At 34.8% G+C, this 18,485-nt stretch overlaps 3 protein-coding genes across 6 annotated transcripts; 2 read left to right on the top strand and 1 right to left on the bottom strand.

Annotated features, from left to right (window-relative positions):
- Positions 1-1,240: 1,240 nt before the first annotated feature.
- On the bottom strand, positions 1,241-5,277 carry LOC147553114 (GDP-mannose transporter GONST3-like). 4 transcript variants are annotated; one of them, XM_086668244.1, is made up of 4 exons: positions 5,078-5,277; positions 3,701-3,963; positions 2,440-2,863; positions 1,241-2,190 (listed from the first exon to the last, which is right to left on the bottom strand). In XM_086668244.1, the coding sequence occupies exons 3-4, from the start codon at positions 2,841-2,843 to the stop codon at positions 1,464-1,466; spliced, it is 1,131 nt and encodes a 376-aa protein (XP_086524370.1). In that variant the 5' UTR covers positions 2,844-2,863; positions 3,701-3,963; positions 5,078-5,277; the 3' UTR covers positions 1,241-1,463. The 4 variants fall into 4 exon arrangements, with proteins under 4 accessions (XP_086524370.1, XP_086524369.1, XP_086524372.1 ...); XM_086668243.1 differs by having other exon boundaries at positions 5,061-5,264; XM_086668246.1 differs by lacking the exon at positions 3,701-3,963 and having other exon boundaries at positions 5,061-5,082; positions 5,122-5,243.
- A 119-nt stretch (positions 5,278-5,396) lies between these two features.
- LOC147553115 (uncharacterized) lies at positions 5,397-8,072 on the top strand. Its single transcript, XM_086668247.1, has 8 exons — positions 5,397-5,572; positions 5,701-5,776; positions 5,872-5,907; positions 6,019-6,156; positions 6,438-6,524; positions 6,890-6,937; positions 7,019-7,095; positions 7,641-8,072. The coding sequence occupies exons 2-8, from the start codon at positions 5,702-5,704 to the stop codon at positions 7,786-7,788; spliced, it is 609 nt and encodes a 202-aa protein (XP_086524373.1). The 5' UTR covers positions 5,397-5,572; position 5,701; the 3' UTR covers positions 7,789-8,072.
- Positions 8,073-14,678: 6,606 nt separating this feature from the next.
- Positions 14,679-16,539, top strand: LOC147553116 (uncharacterized). Its single transcript, XM_086670478.1, has one exon. The coding sequence runs from the start codon at positions 14,989-14,991 to the stop codon at positions 16,288-16,290; it is 1,302 nt and encodes a 433-aa protein (XP_086526604.1). The 5' UTR covers positions 14,679-14,988; the 3' UTR covers positions 16,291-16,539.
- The last annotated feature ends 1,946 nt before the right edge of the window (positions 16,540-18,485 follow it).

Genomic DNA, 18,485 nt, shown 5'->3' on the forward strand with positions numbered 1-18,485 from the left:
TTTAATGTCTGAATCTGAATTGATTGAATCTGAATTAGCTGAACTGAATAGGCTAAATTGGAATTGGCTGAATTTTTTGTAAGTTAGCATGTTTGTTTTGCACATCTGAATATTTAAGTCTGAATAATAATTTTGACATATATACCCTTACTAACAAAAAACTCTAATTTTTCCCAATATCAAAAACCCTAATTTTTTCCCCATATGTACAAACACAGAAAACCCTAATCACTCTTATCCTTCCTTTTCCTGCCCACTCTCCCGATGGCTGCCTGGTAAGGGCTCATCTCTCTCTACATCTTTGTATTTCTTATTGAAGGAAGGAGAAGGTGGTGGTGGTGATTCTGTTTGGTGGTGGTTCTGATTGGCAGTGGTTCTGTTTGGTGGTGGTTGTTTGGTGGTGGTTTTGGTAGCTGTGGTGGTTTTGGTCGGTGTGGTGGTGGTGGTGTTGGTGATTTTGGTCGATGGTGGTGCTGTGGTGGTTCTGGTAGGTTGTGTAATAAGTTGGAAGAAAAGATTTAACAATTTTTGCAAGGGTATTCTCGTCTTTGGTTGATTTCAGATGGTGGATTCTCATTTCAGACTTGTTTTAAAGTCTGAAATGAGTGGGCATTTATTCAGCCCATTCAGATGTTAAAATAATGCAGTCAAGATTTCAGATTTTTGTAAACAAAAAAACAAACATTTGAAATCCGAATTGGACACCAATTCAGATTTCAGATCTGAAAAACTAAAAAAACAAACAACACCTAAGGCGCCAGATTAAGGTTCTGGTCCGAAAGGCGTGGGTTCAAATCCCACTCTCAACATTTCATTTTTTTCAAAAAAAATTTCCATCATGACCCCATCCCATATCAACTTAACTCTTTTTTTTTATTGCACTTATCAACTGAACTCAATGTTTTGTTTCACAATTAGCTTATGATTGATGGATGAACAAGTTATAAAGATCTAATTTGTCATATTCTTTTCGAAATTATCTACACCTTATCGACATTTAATCAGTCAGGGGATGCCCTACAGCTTGCAGTTTAAACATTTATGATGTTTATATGCTTCGAAACTATTAACGTTTTAACTCGTCTCTCTAAAGATATCGATAAAATTAGAATAATACAAAGAAAACAGTACGACCACTGCACAAACACAACATAGTATAACATCAATAAATGATCAAACCTAATCCATAATTTCTCCTCCAAAAGAAAGATTCTTTTTTCACAAAATTTGAAAAACAAGATTAAAGGGACTAAATATTCTTTTTGACCTACAGAAAATTACATCTTATGTTTCTCATTTACCAGATGAATTATAAACCAAAAATTATACATTTTTTAACCTCAGTCCACTACTTCCCAACCCCAAACCTTCCATGGGCTAGAACAAAAATGTTATACTATTTCAATGAATTGGAGAAACAACCCCTAAAAACCAAAAAGTGTAAAAGAACATAATACATTTCCTCACTTTACTTCTGAACTAGCAACTTCTTTTCCACTTGTGTTGCTTTCTGCTACATTTACCTGCATTTCAAGAAGCTTTTCTTGCTCTTCCTCGTTGCCTTGTGCCTTAGCTTGTTCTTTCACATCTTTCGGTTTTTTACTAGTTGATTGCTGATACATAACTCCTCCACTCATACATATTAATAACCCGATAGTCCCAACCATTGTCGAGTGTTTATCCCATATAAGAAGATTAATTACAACAGTTAAAAGTTTGTTCACTATACCAAGTACTGTAAATCCAGTTGCCGATATTGCTCTACGACAAGAAAACCCGAAGAAAGAAATGGCCAAACCAAACAAGCAAGATAATCCCACTGGGAGAATAACATTGAAAGACTGCCAATCTGATTCATCTGAGTCATGCTTTATCTTCTTCAACTCCCCCATTATAAGCAACTCCAAGGGGAAGAGGAGGAGGGCTTCGAGATTGTTATATAATACTAGACCCCATGTGTTAAGCCCAATTGTCATTACTACGTGTTTTATGTAGACGAAGTCTATAGACATGCTGATGAGATATGCAATAGCCCAGCTATAGGCCGTCAACGTGAATTGGTAATCTGTCAGAACGTAAAGCACGCTTCCTCCAAATATGGTGGCGAGGGAGAGCCAAGTTTTGATTGACGGCCATGGTTGATGCAAGTAAAGGGCCTCACCAACTGCAACAAAGATGGGAACAGCTGATCTGTAGACAACAAACATAAAATACAAATTAAATTTACATCAGGTTCAGGGAAGGTCTTGAATTAATCAATTTGGGCCAAGCGAATACCGGGTGAACCCGGTGGATTCAGTCCAATGAAATGCCTTCCTTGAGGACTGACTTAGGATTTCATTAGGTCCCTATAACATTGTTGTTATAGTTGCGGCAAGAATCGTGACAACAATCTCTGGAATGTAAGAAAAACTGAAAAGGTCATCTGGAGCAGCTGACCTGAAGACAATAAAGGTATCAACGTTGGCATGGAGAAGAAGTTCGCTGTTGGTGAAAAGAGAAAGATAGAATATCACTGCTGCAGGTAGAAATCGCCACATAGTCCAAAAGTCAAGGCGATCATGTTCCAAAAGCTTTAGTTGCCCGAAGAGAAGGACACCAGCAGCACTTGTGAAGTACTGCAGGGCAGTCAAAGCCCCAGGGTACGGGAATTTCATAACTGCCCATTTGTTGATGATTGAAAGAAGGGACGCCGAAATGCAGTATCCGGCAGCTATTCCATAGACAGATGCCTGCTTAACAAAGAACTCGTACCAGGTTGATTGAACCCCGATGCCGGGCAAAGGGGTTTCAATATTTTTCTGCGCCTCAGCGGGTGTAGGGTTTTCCTCGTCTTTCGACATTTGTGAGGTGGGGATGATTCCTAGCACATGGAAAAATAATCAGTAGACCGATTCATAAATACTAGTTTAAATACATTTAGGATTATTCTCCAACAGATCGGAATAGCATAAATTTCATCTAAGTCAGTGCAGCGATTTGGAACTCTAACCATACAATACTTAGAAGTAAAGAAGAAGTTATAGGAAAACGACATTGCGGACAAGAAACCATCCATCAAGAAAAAAGATAAGGACAAGTGGAAAACATAATTCTCAGTATATGAAGCAGTTGTGAATCAATTCACTTGGGGTTTGAAACCATTTTAAGTGTCATAATGTTATCTCGTATATAACTGTTGAAGAAACAATATTTCCCTGTAACACCAACTAAAAATCCAGACAACATTTTCAGAGAAACCCTACAAGTATTGGGAAGGACCGAAGAATAGAAAGGTGAACAAAGCCATACTGGAATACAAGAAAAAAAAAAGTTTTAATAGGACTTGACAATTATGCAGTGCAACGGAAGGAATAAACTCCATCAGTATGAACTAGGAAGTAAAATAGTATGCCTATCAAATATGAATGGGAAGTCGATAACCATGTCTTTTGCCCTGTTAAAATACATTACGCTTTCCAAACTAGGAGATCGTGCATCTAAGAAGATAACATCATTTCAACTTCTATAAGGAAAATATAGAATTTCTATTAAAATTAGGGTTCACAAAATACAGTCTCAGTCGAAGATGTCATTCTATCCCAATGAGAATGTGCTAACAGGTTCTATGATTGTCTATAGCTAAATAAAATGTTTTATGTTGTGTAAAAACCAGTAAAAACAGAGCATAAACCAACTCGGACAGATAACATTGACTCACCAAATAATTAAGTTGTTTAACTGTGGATTGTGATAACCTTACTTAGTCCAATGTGTAGTATATTCACTATCTTGGCTCTATATCAAAGAAAAGTGAGCCTGGCTTCCCCAGTGGAAAGAGAACTCCTAATAGTTTTTATTTTTGAAAACTAAGAACTCCTAATAGTTTTGATCGAGGTTTTTATTTTCTAGGAGAATCTATCTGTCTTCTATGGCAAGCTCGTCTTTGAGGTTGTATGTTTCCCTGAGAAACACTGAACATCCCTGTAGAAAAAAATTCAGGTTAGCAGTGTTCAAAATTAAATTCCAAATATTTTGTAAGATAAATGCCAATGATGAATTTTGTACGTTCAATGTAGTTAAAGTCCGAACCCGCAAAGGTCATTCTAGCGGAATTGCAGAACATCGGGAATTATAGGTTTATTAATAAATATATAGAAATCTACAATACACAACAATGTAAATCACATGAATAAATAAAATGTAGAATTATAAGATACTAAGACTAAACAAGTAAATATATCAACAAAGTAATAAATAAATAGTAAAGATCCAACATCACAAGAACAAAGTACATAGCGATAAAAAACCAAATGAATGAATTTAAAACTACTTGTAAACCTCGACTGTCTCCTACTGCCCCGAAAAGCTACAAAATAGACAAATACAACATTATTGTCAATAAATCACTATATCTTTTCAACTAGCCTTGAAGCATTGCCCCTTTACCAGTTTTTCTCCAAATTTTATTCGACCCATTGAACTAGTAGCCTTGCCGGTTAGTATCCTTACTAAAGTAATTTATTAAGACTAACAGGTAGGTACCTAAGAGTTCGATAGTGTTATTTACAAGTCCTTGATATAATAATGTCAACCGATCCTACATTTTCGCCCAAACTGACAAATATTAAGGCGTAATTAACAACAACAACAACAACACATGATGCTTGAAGTTTAACTATATAACTTCTACTCCAAAGTCTAAACATAAATTAACAAATGAATTGTGATTTACCCAAAAGTATGAAAAGGCAAAAAAAAATATTAGCATTTTTTACATATAGATATGGGAACTGGCAAGACACAATTAGGTTACAAGCTTGAACCAGTACTTGATAGGGTGAAAATGACTGGTTTCATTATCATCGACCCTTTATAATAACCCACATACAAATTTCTCTTATTAATTTGTATGTGTTTATTAGATACAACTATTTAACCTAAATGAACAATCTTTTAGTTTTCCAAATCAAGTATTCTTTTTTTTTTTTCTCATAACATAGCAAAATTTGAAAAATTTCAAGATCTATATTGACATAAGAAGATATTTTAAACATCATGAAAAAGAGTTTGAGGGTTACCTGTATAACTACTGCACTCAGGGAGATAACTACTGCACTCGGGGAGAGAGAGAGAGAGAGAGAGAGAGAGAGAGAGATCTGAAACTAAGAGTGATACTTATTATCAATTGATTTAGGGTTACTCAAGTGATGAAGGGAGAGATGCTGAGAGTTACCTTCTTTTTCTGTGTAATAAGAGTGAGTGAGAGAGAGAGAGAGAGAAGCAGCCCAAAACCCGATCACGGGTCCAACCCGATGATCAGGAGGCGGACTCACCCACCCACCAAGAGACCAGACCGGGGCAACGGTTTGTAATTCTGTTACATAGTTAGGGGTGATTTTGTAATTTCGTACCCCTAATTGAACGTGAGCGTTCTTACTACGCCAGTTGGATTGATTTTATAGCGTGCGTTCTAACTACGCCGGCCCGGGAGAGGTTTACCGACTGAATCAGTACGCGATCAAAACCTATAAAATTCCAAGGCCATCATACCCTTTTCTTCGACTTCAGATTTTATACCCTTCAAATTCAAGTAAGTACCCATATTCTTGAAACTTTATCTTTTGATAAATTATGTGTTTTTTTTATTACTGATTTTTAGATAGTAATTTAAGAACTACTAATAAGTTGTTTTCTTTGAATATACTTATTATGTACTAGTATGCAAGGAGATAACTGTGTTCAGAGATCACTATTTGGTGGTGCAATATCAACTACTTTCCCTCTTAGATTCGAGGTTATTATTGCTTTTTTTTAGTCTCTTAATTTTTTTAAATTTAGTTTGGGTTTGATTTAGAATGTTCATATTTTTTTCAACCCAATTTGTTTTAGGATGTGAGTAACGTGAGAGAAGTTCCTGATCATCAGGTTAGTTGAAGCTACTTTTTTGTTTTGTGAATTTGTGTAGTTCTAATAAGAGTTGTGATTTTTATGGCTTGGTTGAATATTGATAGTACTTTTTGTTTTATGGGGTTGAAGGAAGCTTTTGTAGATCCTGCACGCGACGAAAGCTTGATTATCGAGTTGTTGGATTTGAAGCATGATGTTGAAGATAATGGAAGTGCTACCTGGTTTCTTCAAGACCTTGCCAATGAACAAAGCGCTGAAGGAAGCACGGTGAGTTGTAAATTTGGGTCTTGAGTTTCATTGGTAATTACCCAACTTATGCCAGTGGTGGGGGGTTTTTATTAACCCTAAACTATGCATAAAGATAATGCAGCCAAGAATCTCTATGACTCATTACGATTTTAACCGTATCATGATGAGAATCACTCGAGCTTTTCTATTGATATTTGTTATTATGCGAGACAAAGATTGTTCACAATGTTGTAGTTTCATTCGGTGGACTTTTCTCCAAGCAATGATGCAACTAGGTCTTAACTTGTTCATATTTCCAGGTGCTTGAGCAGTCGGGAGTTTTCGAGGTAAATGGGTTACGGTTCCGTAACACGCCAGCAATTATGACAACTGCTGTTGGTCAGATGGTAATTAGCTTTTTTATCACATTTATGCTGCAATTTTGTCATTGTTGATTGAGGTTTTACTTATATTTGTTTACTCTGTAGACAGAGGGTTCTTGTTAAACATCTGATATTTCTCAAAGCAATTGTTAACCCGACGTATTTAAATAACGTTATACCTTTTTTTATATAATGGGTCTTTATTGGAACCAAATAATGGAGGATATCAGATTTATATCTTAGCCTTTAGGTCAGGCGAAAGATATAATATAGATAGAGTTCTTCCGCAACTCTAATTTATGTTGATGTACTTCAAATGCGTTTCCCTTTAAATGTTGATACCTAATGTATGTGAACTATCACTGACGTCTACGATATTTTTCCCTCAGGCGATCTCTAAGGGACGGCAAGGAAGAGAAGCACAAAACATTGTGAAGGTTAGTCTCTTTCGTGCTTTATGATTTTAGTACAAAATTATTAGAGATTACCCAGTCCCAAGTTATCAACTACTTTTGTAGGTTTATTTGGCAAATCTCCGCCTCAAGGAAGTCGGCACTGATGTTCTAATCACTGCCTATGAGCCGATTCTAATTAGGTAAGTTCTAACTAATGTGTAGATCTAAACTTCTAGAACTTTCAGATCTATGACTATTACAAACATGAAGGAGCATTTTCCTAGATATTTCTGTTATTGCTTATGTTTTTTGTTTTTGACTAACTTCATACCCGTGAACTACGTGAGGAAGAAAATCTAGTCGCTGTGATAAACTATTGCCAATGTAAAAGGTGACATACAGTTTGTACTTTGTATTGGCCTTCTCAAGTCTAGAGAATTACAAGATTTGCAGATAAACGAGGGTGGGGGAATATATCTTGTACATTTTACATTTCCTAGTAGTTTCCTTGAACCTAAGCGATATCAAATTTTTTCGGCTTCCTTGTTTGCTACAAGCTTTGCAGAAAAAGATATCCCAGACTCCCAGTTAAAAAAAAAAGAGTTATCACTTTGCTGGCTTCAACAACTACCCATTAAGAAACTGCAACGGAAAATTTTTTCCAACTACTTTTTTCCTTTCGTATACCATAAGATTCTTGTCACCCAATTTATACCCCTAATGAGTTTCTTGTTTGTGATTATAGTCCTTTCAGTGAAAGTGCTAGGAGTGTGGGAGCTGGCTTAGCTGTTCCTGCTGTGGAATCTGGGCGCATGCCGATGGCTGATATCTTCAAGCTTGCTGTCTCAAATTTCAAAGTTTATGACTGGAACCTTTTCGCCGGTGGAGCTTAATGACTAAAATTCATGGGTTAAAAAAAGTTCTCTTTTTGTCGTTTCTTAATTTCTATTAAGGTTCCATTTTAGAACGAAAACAGTTTGCAGTGGCAATAGGAATTGTAGTTTTCGCTAAGCAAGGACTCCCAAAGTATGGTATGGTCAAGAAATCACCTTGTGCGCTTCGTTCTTTATTAAATGTTGAATATCAGTGAGTCGAGTACTAAAAGACTGAATTTATCCAGTCAATGTCTGTGTTTTTAAGACTTGATTCATTAGAGTATATAAATCTGATTCATCCACATCTAATTCGTTCAGCGAAAAAAAGAAATACAAGTTTTGGTCACATATGTCATGATTCATAGTACGTCTTGTTTTATGTTAGAGCAAGGCAAGTAGATATCTTAAAGTCACGTAAAATGTAGTTTGTTCAAAAAACCAAGTCTCTAGTGTGAGCTTCAAAACCTCGAGCTCGACAAGTTAATTGTGTGGTAAAATCTGTTGTATTATAGGAGGGAAACGAAAGAGAAACAATAAAACATGAAAGCAATTTTGGAAGGTTAAAAGTAGTTTCTAACCCACATGGACAAAGCCGATGGGAAAGAAAGCCCAACACGAATTCACAAAAGAAGAACACAAGGGACCAAAAAGAAACTGGTAAATTGGGAAGGGGGCAAAAGGACCTAGACCTATTAATTATTACAAAAATAAATAATGATTTAAAAGAAAATCTTAAAATTAATAAATAAAAAAAATAATAAACAGTATATATGAAAAATAAAACAGTAGGAGTACAGAGACGTATCAAATCAGTGGAGAAAAGTAGTAGGGTCTATACAATAAAGAAGTCTACATCAAAGAGAGACAAGATGGTTCATTTATACATTAAAGGCTGTGACAATGTTGGCATTATTTTTAGGTTCATTATTATCCTAAAATGACTTTCTTCAAAGTGGAGGAAAGCTTCTCGTATTTAAAATAATGTTCCATTTAACAAAAAAAATAAGTAGTTTCAACTAGCATCTAATTCTTCAACAAAAAAAAAAAAAAAAACTAGCATCTAATTACATATAATATATACACACACACGAGGGTATAATTCATGTTCGATGGCTCGGTGGATACTGACAGTTATACAACCTCAATTTGAAAGGTGTAATTTTATCTCACTGGAAATAAATGTAAAAGATATAATCTCAACTTTTAAATATAAATTTTAGAAGGTGAACTACAGTCATTGAAACGAGATAATAATAGGTTATAAAATGGTTGGAGAGTTGATAAATCTTCTAATGGGTGGATTTGAAGTCCTATAATCCCAAAATAGTGAGAGAAAGTATGTACATGTAATGCGAGTGATGATCATACCTTCTAATAAAGGGCTACATAAACAATACTTATAAAGGATAATGAGGCCCGTCTGATTCAATCTTGTTCCGACCATCTTGTCTGAAAATGATCATTGCTAGCTAGCTTGATATTTGTTCATTGAGGCAATAATACTGTTAGATGCTCCAATCATTCATTTAATTAGAGGCACCAAAATATTTTTTTATCATTTTTGTTGTTTTTGCATACTAGAGGATATTACATAACGGTCGTCATCTTGGGTCACCATGTTTTGACACATAAAATGTTTCGAACTGTATTTTCAAGAGCATACGGAGAATTAAATTAGATATTGACTTGTGGGTCAGCCTTAAATTCTAGTTTGATTTATAAATCAGTCTCTTAAAATTGAGCATCTTAACGACTTAACGTAACATAACGTGCTAGTACGATTACATTGAATTATTTATGTAGGAATTGTGGACTACTTAAAATCAAAGTCAATGTTAAATTCCAACCATATATCATGTATCTCTAACATATAGTATATTAAACTTTTATAGAAGAATGCTTGTGATAGTCAGTAGTCGTATGATTGGAAACTTTTGATATATAAGTAATTGTTGAAGTTTGGTGTTGTTAGTTAATACAAGGAAAAAATGAAAAACGAGTTCAAACAGTACTATCTTACAGTGAAATGATTAGTTTACATCAGAAAAAAATTAAAATTAGTCGAAAAAATTATTGTGGGTATCAAAGGGTCATCTTCAGGTGGTTAAGGTGAGACTCAAACGTGAAAATATCACATTTCAGGGGCTAAAAAGTAAATAATATCATAAACGCGTAAATTTATGTCAGAGGCGCATATATGATATCAGATAATTTATGCACATTTTGAAGATGTTGTATACAACAGTGTTGTTTTCTACAATGACATGTATGCATTGTAAATGACCAACTTGAGTGTGTATGTTGTAAAATTGATAATGTTGAACGTATACTTCTTTTAACATTTTGGGGTATACAAGCGAAAATATGTTGTATACAAACTTTTGAACCTTTGGCTGCTCGGAAGTTGACTCTTTAGAAGTGCCCCTTCTTCCCCGTCTTGGACCTCACCCTTATTAACCTAATCCGTCAGACCTTTTGCGGAACCATTTAATATGGTTAATATGCCTAGCTCGCTTGGCGGAAATTGTACTTAGAATAATAACCATTTTTTCTCAACATCCACAATTTTCTTACGTCGCGACTTTAGGGAATAAAAAATAATCTCCGGAGAATAAATTCTCTAGAAAATTCATGTTTTTTTTTGTATATTTTCGGAAGCATATTTGTTTTAGTCCAAAAAATCACTTGATCAAACATTGCCCCCTAATCTTCATCCTTTTTATCACCTTCAATCCTTCACCACAACAACTTCCCACCACCACCATTCTGGACACTACCATTGCCACCTCTTCTCTTTCCTTTCATCTCCTCTTTAACTCATTGTTACCTCCTCTCTCTTGTTGCTTTCGTTCTTTCACTCTCTCGCTCTCATTGACCATCTCCCTGTCATTCTCATTCTCAATCTAGATCTTTTTCTCTCTCGTTCATTGTAGATCACTCTCATTATTTCTCTCGTTGTAGACATCTCTCTCTCTCTCTCATTATCTACATCTCTCTCGCAGTCTTTATCTCTCTTTCTCGCAATCTCTCTCTCTCCCCTCTCTATCTCTCGGTCTGTATATATCTCTTCGGGGAAATCACAGAGTTCGTGGCCACGAAATGGTCAGGGCTACAAATTGTTTAGTGGCCACGAAATTCTTGAGGAGGATTGACAAACAGGCAGAGATTAAGAGAGAAACAGTGAGAGATCGAAAAACATAGATAGTAAGAGCAATAGAGAGATAGTAAAATATAAACAGTGGGAAATCGAGTGAGAGAGAGAGAGACTGAGAGAAGAAGAGGGAAAGAATAAGAGATGGTGCGAAACAGTGGGACAGAGAGAGCAATAGGAGAGAGCGGTAGAGATAGATAGAGATAAGGAGAAACAAGATGAAGACGAGGGGGCAATGTTTGATCCAGTCAATTTTTTGACTAAAAAAAAATATGCCCTGAGTCAATATTTATTGACTAAAATCTTTATTCCCGGAGAATTTTTTTTGTTCTCCAAAACCGCGGTCCTTCCTTATTAGTACCTCACATTTTTCATGTCATTGTTAATACGATAAATTTAGCTCCATCTTTTCAAGTCGATGAACATGACTAATATTTGACGAAGTATTTTTTTTTAATAAAATAGCATTGGATAAATAATGAACCAAAATGTAAAACATTCTCTAGAAGTTTTAAAGATAGGCAAATCACATGACATATGGTTGAGAATTTGTATGATTAGGTTAGCTAGTCCCTGGAAGATAAAGAGGAAATTCAACAACCAGCACCCCGGAAATTTCTTTTCTTACAAAAACAAGAAAAGGCCTGTGAAAAGGTTGGGTAGTTAGTTTTCTTTTAAGCTTTTTAAAGAAAGTGAGGTTCAAGCAGACCTTCCTGGAAACGTTTTAGGATAGGATAGTATCTCGCTCATGTTTTAACAAATGTATTACAACTACATATTATAGAAATTAGTCGCAAAATTCCTTTCAGAGAAATAATTTATGTCATAAATCACTGTATTTGAAAATTTGTTGGGTACTTTGAGAAACTTTCAACATTTTGATTCAAAGTGGACAAAATGCTTATCTATTGTCATTTGGTAACGTATGATTCATATATATCACTACTTTTTTTCTAAATATTATAACTGACTAATTTAGAAGTTGTGATGAACATCAACTTTGTAACTCGAGTGGGCAGAATGATAAGAGAGCGAGAAAGGGACAAATGATAGGAGTCGAAGGATAAGAATAAGAGAAAGAAAGACAGACAGAGAGAAAATATGTAATCTAAATCGAAAAAAAAATAGAGAGAATATTGTGTAGTAAACGGGAAGAAACGAGTTCTCGAAAGTGGTATTTTAAGAAAACAAATTCTTTAAGGTTGTGTTTGATATCATGGAAATAAAAAAAAATTCATGGAAAGTCTTCCACGAAATTTATTCTGTGGAAATAAGAGTTTTTTCGTAATTTGGTAGTCATTTATTATTCTGTGGAATTACGAACTATGTTATTTGGTTAACAACTAACTTCTACGAATATAATATTAAGAGTTTTTATTTACTCTTTATGTAGTCAAAATGACACTTTTGCTTTTATGTTGTCAAAATTACATTTTCGTCCTTATGATGTCTAAATTACATTTTTACTCTTATGTTTCCAAAATTATATTTTTACTCATATGTTGTAAGATTATTAACCTTGTGTCACTTTGCTAATTTAAGTGTAAGAATGTCAAGCTATGAATAAAACAAGATAAAAATGTAATTTTGACAACGTATGGATAAAAAAGAGATTTTACTAATATAAAATGGTAAAACTGTCATTTTAATGTAACAATGTAGACATACCATTTTTACAAGATAAAGGTAAGAAAGTCATTCAGACCACATATAGGTAAAAATGTCACTTTGATATTATACGAGAGTAAAAATGTCATTTTGACAACATAAGGTTAAAGTATCGATTTAATATTATATAAAGGTAAAAATATAATTTTGGCTATATAAAGCCAAATATCATTTTGACAATTCCATAAACATGTCATTTGGTAAGAAGGACAAAAATGTCATTTTGCCCAATGTATAAGTAAAGTTTATTTTGCTAAAAATTTTGGGTAAAAATGTCATTTGAACATATATGGAGATAAATATTAAGTTTCAAGTATTCGAATGTATTAAAATATTTTTCTTTTTTGATTTTTCACGAAAATTAATACCTAGGAGATCAAGTAATTAAAAATAGAATATTTCACAAAAATAGATTTTCTAAGGAATTAAAGCTATAGAATTATACTTCGTATCAAATGGTGGAAAAAACTATTTCTATGGAACTAAGAAATGTCAAACACACCCTAAATACTTATATTACAAATCATCCGAAAGAATTTTTAAGAAAAAAAAAAAGTTCATGTGAGAGATTTTTTTTTTTATTTCTCTAAAGTACTTATAAATAAACAAATGATTTTTTATTTTATTTTTAGATGTAACAAAATTCTTTTTTTCTTCTTTGCTCCATTGATTTTTCTCTTTCTCTTTTTTTTTCATTATTTCTTGACTTTATTTAGTATTGGACCCACCTTTGCCATGACTGTCTATTATGTCGAATACTAAAGGGCATTGCACGTGGAGTCTGAACCAAGGGAGAATTACACTGTCACTCCACAATAAAAGGAAGAGTTAATTCTTATATGGCCCCCTACTTTGTGACTAGCTTCTTTTATGGCTCCCAAATTTTTGTAAATTCAAATATGGCCTCCTATTTTCATGGAAATGTCATAACTACCCTAAACCCTCTAAAAAAAATTCCGGCCGGCGACCTTCAATAGAACAGACCGGAAATGTCATAACTACCCCCAAATTTCCGACCCGCTAAATAATTTTTTTTTTTTTTAAGTTTGAAGGTCGCCGGCCGGAAAATTTTCCGCCCGGCGACCTTCATCGGAGAAGAGAGTGCTGACTTGGAGAGAGAGAGAGAGGTGAGTTGGAGAGAGAGATGAATGGTGGAGAGGGAAGTGAGGTGGAATTTAGGTTTTTGTTTTTAATTTTATTTTGAAAATATATTAATGAGAAGGGTAGTTATGACATTTCCATGAAAATAGGAGATCATATTTGAATTTACAGATATTTGGGGGCCATAAAGAAAGTTAATCATAAAGTAGGGGGCCATCTAGGAATTAACTCTAAAAGGAAAGCAAATTGCAAACAAGAATATTAAACAACACAAGAAAAAAAAGTTTAAGGGCTAATTTTTGTTTAGCACCCAAGTTATGACACTTGCCTATTTGAGTCCCTATTTTAACCAGCTTTATTTTTTACTCCGTTTTAACTAAAGTAAATGTTAGTTATGACTTCTTTTTTCCAATCGTACCCTATTAATTTTAATTAGTTTTAATTTTGGCTCCTTTTTAACCAACTTTATTTTTTTCTCCGTTATTGGTCCTAATTAGAATAAGGTAACCCTTTCGTCACAAAAGGAAAACAAAATATCGATCTCGCAGAGGCCTAACAAATTTCCTCTTCGTATCTTTCTTCAACTTTAAAATGTGCCAAAATATAAGACCAAAACAAAAAAGTAAATGGTTATTTATTTAGCTAGTGGTAAAGAAAAATGTGTGCCGTCAAATTATAAGGGACCAAACAGACCACTTGGTTCCTTCTCGAAGGGTAAACGACAATTACTCTTAAGTTAAATAAACGAAAATCATGTCAATCCCTCCATTTTGGTCCCTGCCTAGCCCTCCGCTGATGTGGCGACATATCACTGGAATATATTTTCTCATCATTCTCTCTCCAATTGCTCCACATTCAAGTGATATGTCGCCACATCAACGGAGGGTTAGTGGACGGACCAAAATGGAGGGACGAATAGAATTTCTCATAAATAAATAAGACTCATAAATTTAAAAAAAAAAATTGAAAAATAAAAAATGCTTTTAAAACTCACACCCATATATTTCCTACTCACTTTTGTTCTTGCTTTAAGCTTGTCGCCAATTCCCCATCCTCTCTTCTTATCCTCTCAATTCTCTCTCTGTCAATCAATATCTGTGTAAGGATTTGCTGGCGAAGGAAGATACCACCACCCACTTTCAGACTTGAGATATCTAGAGAGAGAGACCCACAAGTGATCATTGAATCAAGGGTTATCAGCTACTGTTATCTGAATTATCAATACTTGTTATACTTCTAAATTCTATCTCATCAGTTAGCTAAATTGGAGCTAGTTAGTTGTTCTATCAGCAGCAAACATGGCAGATAGAGCTGATCAAAGTAATATCAGTTGGCCTAATTTTCCCTTACAATTGTTAGAAAAGAAAGAAGATAATAATTCTCATGAAGATCATAAAGTTTTCAGCTCATCATCAAGATCTGGGTACCCATCTGCTGAAACAAGCTCAACTAGAACTGAATTAACAAATTCCACTACTACTACTACTACTCCATTAGTAAAGAAACCAGCACCTCCAAAGAGAGCTTCAACGAAAGATCGACACACTAAAGTAGACGGTCGTGGACGTCGTATACGTATGCCTGCTGCTTGTGCTGCTAGGGTTTTTCAGTTGACTAAAGAATTAGGTCACAAATCTGATGGTGAAACCATTGAATGGTTACTCCAACAAGCTGAACCATCTGTTATAGCCGCTACCGGTACTGGTACCATTCCGGCTAACTTTACTTCTTTAAACATTTCGCTTCGTACTTCTAGGTCTAGTCTTTCTGCCCCATCACAATCTAGAATGAACACATATTTTAGTCCAAATTTTTTTACACCTCAATTGAGAACTAGAAGTGAATGGGAAAGAAATATTTTCGACGACTCTTCATTGCACCAACGTCAACTATTATTCTCAATGGGTGGCGGTGGTAGTGGTGGAGGTGGTGGTGGTAGTGGTGGAGGTATTGGTGGTGGTGGTGGATATTCTTCCGAGAGCTCGTCATCTAATTTATTGAATTTCCACTCTAGCAATAATATAGTGATGAATAATTCCATTTTACATGATACTAAACAAGAGATGGATGATAATCAACCAAGCCAAGATATGTTATCAAATAGAGATGAAGGAAATATAGAGATGAGAAAGTTCATGACAACATCTCAACATCACCAAATAATGGGAAGTTACTTGTCAAGTTCCGGTCCAACGACACCATCTTCGAGTCATATTCCGGCAGCTTTATGGATGGTTTCTAACCCTAATAACCAAGTAATGGGTAGTCATCAAGAACATTCTATATGGAATAGTAATGTCACAACAATGCAAAGAGATCAGTCTGTGAATAATAGTACTAGTACAACTACTTCTACTGGATTACAATTTATGAACTTCCCAACTCCATTAGCTCTATTACCTAACCCACAATTTGGTATTGGTTTGGGCACTGGTACGGGTATCGGTGCGGGCACGGGTGAAACCCAATTGGGAATGTTCGCAGCGCTTAATGCCTACCGGCCGCTTCACTCGGCAGGTGGTTCCGATCATCATCCTCAAATAAGTGACAGGTATGGACATAATGAACATCAAGAGAATAGTAGTAATCACCACCCATAGATTGTTTATTCTAAACACAAGTATGGGTTGGTCTTCCTTTGATTTCTTTCTAATAGATTGCAAGTTGATTTTTTCATTTATTTATTGATGTTTTAGATTCAATTATTTTATGTTTGGTTAGTATATATATATGTATGATTTAGGGCTTGGAGTTTGAAGACTATAATCATTGGATGATTAATTTACGGTTTATACTGTTAAAATACAAGTAATTTATGTATGAATTGGAATCTCCTTGAGTTTATTATACATGTTGGTTAAATTAGGTTATTGGTTAGGGTTTTGCAAACAATGAAGTAATTGGAGTACAATATTGTACATGTTGATTGAGATTCCATAATATTAATGGCAGAGATCATGATATGCATATAAATCAATTTTTGTGTAGTTGAGTAATTATATTTTTATGATGGTTTAGTACTTCTATAGTTCTATGTCATGTATAATTAACATGTGTTTCATATTAATTAAAAGAATATAACTAGGGCTACTTAAAATGCATGTAGACCAATTAGAGCTAGCTTAAGATCTCTTAATTTCTTTGTTTCTCTCTAGATTGACCTTTCTCTTTGCCTAAAAACCTTATCCCCAACATTTTATGTAATCGGCCAAGGAAGCTAGCTTGGATAAAACTGTATATTCTCCACATATAAGATTTGGGTCAGGTGATATTTATCATATCATGTCATTCTATAAACAGATCATGGGGTTGTAGCCTGGGAACACCATTCCAATAATAGAATGTACAACCTATATATATATATATATATATATATATATATATAGTATGTAACAAAATTGATAGAAAATGCTAAAAACAAAAAACACATAAAAAAGTGAGAACGTTCCGTTTCGTTTAGGTCTAGGGTAAGCTTTACTTTCAACTTTTACGGTCATTCTTTTATATACTGTAGTCCATGTTGCATTAGTGTGGGTATTACTATTTTATCAGTGGAACGAGACACCATCTCAACATTGGTGTTTTCTGGGTGATCTCTGTCAAACTTCAAAATTAAACAAGAAAGAGGAGAAAAGGAGATTGAACCGGACGGGTTGGAATGGGTTACAAAATTGAGATTGATCGCCAAGTCACAATTGTGCTCATTAGCTAGGTTTGGGAAATTTAAACATGAGAAAGTGGTTGAAAAGGCTACACTCTAACATGTGTGGTGACAGGTGCGCAATATAATTTGCAAAATAGATATGTCTTGCGCAATCTTTATTCGTAAGCCGGTTTTTAAGGAGAGTTAGGGTGGATTCTAACATGATACCAAAACTAGTATCTGAGGGATGAGTTTGAACTTAGCAACTAAACCCTGAGTACAAGGAGAGTGGCGAGTGACTTCAACCCTGACATTAAACCGTTGAGAAGAGGTATTAGTATTTTCTCACATTGTCTCTATATTAGAATTTGCGAAGTAGATTAATTTTATACGATAATATTTTCCTTGCAAGCCCGTCAATTAGCTCTAACCTTGGGATGCTACCTGAAAAGCATTTCTTCTGTTTAATTCTAAAATATAATATTCTATGTATGCACACACACAGCATCTCTTAGAGCCTAAATTGAATAATTTAGTAGTAAGGTGGTGGGACACTCAGCTTATCAGTTTTCAGGTACTGCCTACTGGTACTGCTGTTCCCAGATGGTGAGTGACCTTTAATCCCACCTGCAACTAGCCATGCTCCCTCAGTCCCTTTGCCTTGCTTTGTCTATACAAAAACAACAACTCTACCTTTATATTTTAGAAACAATTATGCTAAATATAATACAAAAAACAAACAATTATGCTAAATAGCTGGAAAATTGGGTCTAATCAACGGACAAAAGGTGTTGTGACCAACCCCAATTGGTCTGGCCACGAGGAGAGAGAAATAGCCTGAACAATTGGAGCCGGCCACGTCACCTTTCGGTCTGTGGTCGTCCCCAATTTTCGGGCCTTGGCATTTTGGAAAGAAAAACGAAAGGTTAACTCTCTTGATGACGCTCTTAAGAACCTGTGAATGTTAGCCACCCAAATCAATTTCGGCTCCTGCTCTTTCTGAAATTTGGGTTGTTGTGTCAGCATTGTTATATTTTGTCCATCTTCCAAATTTATGCAGCCCAACTCGACTATTTCATCTCTTAGATTCTAGATATTAGCCATTTATTGTCTCAAAATTTATATTAAGATCCACAGATGCAATGGTGTATT

This window comes from Eschscholzia californica, unplaced genomic scaffold (genome assembly GCF_041429995.1).
Source record: "Eschscholzia californica isolate CP2 unplaced genomic scaffold, dmEscCali1.0.p SCAF_3, whole genome shotgun sequence".
Classification (NCBI taxonomy): domain Eukaryota; kingdom Viridiplantae; phylum Streptophyta; class Magnoliopsida; order Ranunculales; family Papaveraceae; genus Eschscholzia; species Eschscholzia californica.